We start from the raw sequence: 6,031 nt of genomic DNA on the forward strand, positions 1-6,031 counted from the left end.
CTTCTATCCGAGAGACCCTAGTGGCCCAAATACAAAATCGCCGTAGTGGTTTATGATCTTTGATAAGCTATGCAATCGTTTGTTTGTTTTACAATTCATTTGAATTTATTACGCATTAAAATCAGTTCCAATTGAATTTTATGGAAGAAGGTTGTTTCATTGTAATGTTTTTAAAAGACGGCGAATCATGACAGAATTGTGATGATTGGGATTGACTGTACCTTTTAGGCCTCCCGAAAGTATCATTGCAAATTTGGTCTTGGGATATGTAGATCAATTTTCTTTCCCTCAAAACCATTGAAGCTGGTTGTCACCTATTGCTCGGTGCTTTTGGCGGTGTTAATTGGTCGAATGTGGAAACTAAAGTTTTTCGCTAAAGGTAACGAAATGGTCCTCTTATTGTGGGGCAATGAGAAGTGAGCAGAACAATTTCACGTCGATGAAATCAACCTTTGCTTGTTATATAGGCCAGGGACTCTAAAGAGAGGAAACGACACGGATTTCCCCTCACCGCCAACTTAGGCCATTGCGTTGAATCAAGACATTAACTCCAGTTTGAATAAAACAAGATTATCCGTACTGCATAGTACATTAAGGTGTTTTTAATTAAATAATGATCTCCTTGATATACAACTCCGTCCATATACTAAATNATCAAATAGTTTAAAAGAATGACTCTGCAACACGGTTTACCCGAAATTTACCTGCAAATGTTTGGTTTGTGTGATAAGTCCGGCAAGGACCGAGCTACTGTCAAAACACGGGTCCATTTGATGAACCATTGTGTTGATATTGGGGCGGGTTTGACTCAACATGTGAATCGCTTTTGTATATTGCATAGTAGACTGACCTGGCTAGACGATCCACATTTCCGGATTGCTCCAAGACCTCGCAGACACAAGCGACTTGTTCTTGGGTGAACCCGAATGCGGCTAGCGAATCTGAGGTTTGTGACGAGGCCGAGTACAATGGCGACTCGGGTGTGGGCGAGAAATTCACTAAACTGGGCTGAAAATGGTTCACTGCACTGCTGCTGGTCTGTGGATAATGACTGGCACTAATGCCACTTGTGTCCTGTCCACTCAAAGGTGTCGAGCTCAAGTGGGTTAATGCTGAATATTCCGACATTGGTGGCATTTAATTTTTAATACAAACAATGAACTGATGCAGTGTCAACAGTAGTAGGTAGGTAGGTGGTGCAGGAAGCACCGAGAACCAGGTCAGAAACTAGAAACAGGGAATGGATGATGTTACAGGCACACAAGTAACGTCCACACTGAGAGCACGAGGGTGGAGCTAAATTTGATTACCTTTTAGGCTCCTCCTCCCCTTTGTAGTCACATCCCGGAACGTTAGAACGAGAGACGGCCTCCTCCATCTTACTCGCGCACTCCCGCACTCATCCTTCACAATTCCCTCAGAGAGGGGAGGAAAAACAGGCCAAACGTCGCTTGTCGCTTCCTTCCTCATCCATGGAAGGAATGAGAACGACATGGCCACAAGAAGACAGCGTTACAACTCTCACTCACTCACTCACTCACTTACTTACCCACAGTTTGCCGCAGTTAGTTACTTGGATAGAGACAGACATCCAAACTCGCATCTCTACATATATGAGAGGAATACAGGGAGCACGAGATGAGTGAGTCAACCTGAATCAACTCATAGAGGCGAACACAACACACATGCTTGCCTCGCTTTAGGAGGAGCTCGAGGAGTGATTGCGGGCAATTTCGAAACCAACGGAAGAATCTCTGAATCGTGTCTGATGAAGAACAAGAAGAAGATGATGATGATGATGATGACGACGACGACGACGCTTATCAGTGTGATATGACTGGTGGTCAATGGTCTACTTCTATTATTCTCAGCCACCGCATCGTGTTCCAATGAATGACTGATGAAGTGTTTCAAATTTGGTGGTCATTAGTGGATGAACATCTTCCAATGTTGTACATGTATGTGATCTGGAGATCATCTATAGAGGACGGGTTTGGAAGTTCTATTTCACAGCATTGAATGATCATAGTTTGGTATCCAAATAGAGGGCCTGACAAATGAATTTAGATTATGCAGTGAATCGTGGTTTTTATATTGTTCATTTAAGTGAACTTTGTTTTATTTTTCCATCAAACAACTTGTGAATCAAAATAACTGGATCTTCCTTTGTTACATTATTTCTCAATTCAGCTTGCCTCACACTGAGATCCAGAGTGCCAACGTTGGTCGACTTGGATGGGATACTTGTTTAGATGCTCGTATTTGTACAAAAAGACGATTAAAAGGCGATTGAAGGCCGAAATCTATTAACTTACAACTTTTCATTTATACTCAGTAACCCTTTTAGGGATATTAGAAATATTATTCCCTAGAAACAATATTTGTTTTTCGCAATCCAATTGCTAACCATTTATTATTTTCTCATCAATGCCCTTTCCGGACATAATAACAGCTTTTGCAAATATGAGCATCAATATTACGAAAGGAAAGGTTTGGACAAAATATCATTTATATCTACATATTCGGACGTTTAGGCAAGTTCTGGTACCAGCAAACAAACGTGCCTACCAAAGCCAGTGATTGCAAAATTGGCGTTACAAACCAGTTTTTACAAAGCTGGCCTTTCCCCATACATAGAGCAACGTAAAAGAAGGGTCAGCTTCGCACAAACGTGTTTGTAAGCCCCAAACTTGGATCACTGACAGTGGTACCAGCAAACAAACAAACCTGCCAGAGCTTGCCTAAACGTCCCCATATTGATACAAAATATGTTTCACCATCAAAAAGAGGAGACGTGGTGCAGTGGTTAACGCAGTTTCTTAGTATGAGAGAGGTCCCCGGTTCGATCCTCCTCCCTGACCCTTCCTAAGGAAACTTTTAGACGCTAACACACCCACCAACGGAGAACCAAAACTGATACAGACAGGACAATGCTTATCGGAAATACACACAATTACGATGTGATGACTGGCTTCGCTGGCCGGACGAGGCTCACCCCTCCGACCCTAGCACCCAAAAAAAAAAACCAAACGCGTAACATTCAAAAGAATAAGAAAAAATGGAGATGGTCCAGCAAGTTCTGAACTGAAAGAACTACCCGGTTAAACGTAGGTAAACCTATTCTAACGTACGCGTATGGTCGCTGTGTTTGAGAGGCATCCGTCTTATAAAGACGGCTTGGTGTGTTCCTCTGGGGGCACATGACTCTAATCGCTTCAGCACCATCTCTGCCCTAGAGTGTTAACAAATGAAAATACAAGTTGGAATGGCATGCTTGTTTAAATGGTACTGAGCTGAGAAAAAGGGTTACCTTCCTGTTGCATGGCATCTATGAATCTCGGTGTCAAGTTTCCTATGCGCCCCACTACAAAGGCTGCCGAGATGACGATCTAGGCGCTTCTCTCTCGTTGGGCCGGCCATCTTGAAATGTCTGTCCCAATGAAAGAATAGTGCCGCTCCATCATTGTTCCCTCACCCTTGTGGATGGTTGCAGGTGTGGTTGGCAGACCTGTGTCAATTACTTTTAAAATGTAATTATTTAAAATTACAAACGCATTTTAAGTGTTTGAAATGTTCGGCAAATTTGGCGATCACCTTTGTTCTGGTAGGACTTTCACCTTTCACAAACATTGACAAGAATAAAAGATCAAGATAAGAGTACACGGTGGTTATAATTCCTGATCAAGTGCTTGCGCAAATGCCAAGACTTCTAGTTGCCATTTTCTTTGCCAAAGAAATAAAAGGATTTTTTTTTGTTCAATAAGCATCTTAAAAAGTAGCTCATATTAGTATATTAATGCACTTAAACTACATTTTCAAGTATCATTGTTCAAAGCCTAGTCAAGCAATGTTATCAATACTCTTAGCTATGCACTGACATAAAATTTCATCAATATCTATTTTGCAGATGCTTAGTTATTACACTTTGAAAGTAGCATTTTGCTGTAAAATAGGTCGAAAAATGACATAAATCTACTTTAGTTAATTGCTGTGCTTTTATGAAAGCATGAAAATAAATGATATTGTTTCATTTTCATAAATATTTCCCTAAAACCTAAAATTAATTAAAATTGGCACCTAAAATCTACTCAGGATTTGAAATTTCCAATTCCTTTTCTTAAACTTGGAAAGCTAGACTAGCCAATCATGTGGTTGAAATTTTACACGGATACATTTGCCAGTTGAATTTTCAAATTTGTCACTTTTTGCTCAGATAATTTTCTACCTACCAAAAACTTATTCATCAAATGGTAATATAAATGCCTTAAACTTCAAGAGCACAAACAAATGAACTCAGGGTTAACGATTATGATGTTATAGTTACGAATTGTTTATTTTAAGTAATTTTTAAGTGATATTATAAAGTTCTTTTTGCTTTTTCTGCATAATTTTGAAAAGTGGAACATTTTTATCTATTTTCAGGACATTGAAAAAGCATATTATATTTCTTGGCAATTTCTATAAGGTATAACCAGAGCATTTTGCAGCTAAATTTGGTGCAAATTTTAACTTTTGAAAGGTAAGAACGAAAATTTTTTTACTACTTCTTGCACCCTCCGGTCTTTTCTTTTTCCAGTTTTTAGAAACACTGATCCATTCATCCAGAACAAAATTAAAAAAAGTACTTGGGACGTGTAAACGGGTTGAGGTTGAGAGGGTTGGTCTGTGAGGTGTGAATCGCTACTTCGTCAAAATATGATAAAATTTGTGTCGTGTAACTTGACCATTATTGATACTGTCACTCAAAATCATGTATTTGGCCAATGTTTGTCAGCTTTTTTCGTGCTCAAATTTCTTAGTGATAAATAATCATGCTGTAGATGTGACGGGACGTTATGTGACTAACCTCGCTTATGGTGCATTTAGACGACACTTGTTTTGACACATATTGTGATCACATATTCGACGAGAAGTTGGCAATGTGACACAAATCGAGATTCAGAGAATTTACACACACCAGTACCACACAGAAGACTATCTGTGTCAAATATACTGGGCCTTGACGAGATTACTGGTTCTCAATGATGGCGTGCAATCAGGTGACAAAGGTAGGAGTATTAGTTGACCAAAATGAAAAGTTTGAAAAAATATGAAAAGTTCCATTGGTTTCATTTGTCAGTCTATGACAACGTTTCCTGCCGTCATTACAATGCTGAGTGACTTACTTCAGAAAATTCAAGAGGGTAAATTGTTTCATTTTTCTCGTACTAAAAATAAACTTGTTTGGTAAATGCAAAGCAACTGATTTATTCTATCGCTGGTCATGCTGGTTTAAATGGGAGCTCTGTGTCGGTCAATTGTTAAACTCCAAGGGAGACCATATCTGACCACTCAAAGTTACGTCAAAATACATTTTGTTTCTTCAAATTTCCAACATATCTCGCAAATGCCGTTAGTTTGAACACATTCAAACTTGAATTTTAGTCATTGAATAATTTCACCCCAAACAGGATTGAGGATCGTGAAAAAATACGATTGCAATTGTATCCCTAAGGTCACGCTTAATCTTGCATTCAGTGATTGGGCTGACCTTGCCTCAGAATTGTTTCACATATCGCAGAAAATTGGAGCAGGTTCCAAATCAAATATGTGGCCATGTGTTTGAGAATATGTCATGTGAAAGCCGTGTGTGACCACAATATGTGTCAAAATAAGTGTCATCTAAATGCACCATTACTCTCAGGTGTTTTATACCACAAATAAAAGTTTTTCAAGCTCTCCAAGATGCTGGGGTGGTCTTTCAGTCAACAGAATGATTAATGGATGTATCAGAGTTGATTGTTCTTTGGCATAACATCTCAGCTAGACAAGTGTTGGCCACTGAGGACAAGGGGGTGCAGTGAGGAATTGTTCATATGATTCCAATTGCTTGAAAATAGTTTTGCTAAGTTGTTAAAAAACACAGGTGCAATCAAGATTTGAATTTAATCAAGACATCTTTCGTTTTTTGAATGTAGGGTTTATGTTAATTGGTAACAAACATATTGATAACTTGGTTTGTTTTAAGGAGAAACACTGCGTCTGAGTTTTT

At 39.1% G+C, this 6,031-nt stretch overlaps 1 protein-coding gene across 3 annotated transcripts in view; it reads right to left on the reverse strand.

Moving 5' to 3' along the window:
* LOC131883978 (homeobox protein six1b-like) overlaps nt 1-3,361 on the reverse strand; it is a 12,196-nt gene extending 8,835 nt beyond the window's left edge. Inside the window, exons 1-2 of one of the 3 annotated variants that reach the window (XM_059231593.1) lie at nt 3,311-3,361; nt 3,132-3,232 (exon numbers count right to left, since the gene is read on the reverse strand). In XM_059231593.1, coding sequence (XP_059087576.1) covers nt 3,132-3,232; nt 3,311-3,328 — 119 coding nt within the window. In that variant the 5' untranslated portion in view covers nt 3,329-3,361. Of the gene's footprint in view, nt 1-850; nt 2,068-3,131; nt 3,233-3,310 lie in introns of those variants that run through there. The other 2 variants (XM_059231592.1, XM_059231591.1) reach the window with 2 other exon arrangements.
* Between the last annotated feature and the right edge of the window lie 2,670 nt (nt 3,362-6,031).

This window comes from Tigriopus californicus, chromosome 7 (assembly GCF_007210705.1).
Source record: "Tigriopus californicus strain San Diego chromosome 7, Tcal_SD_v2.1, whole genome shotgun sequence".
NCBI classification, from domain to species: Eukaryota; Metazoa; Arthropoda; class Copepoda; order Harpacticoida; family Harpacticidae; genus Tigriopus; species Tigriopus californicus.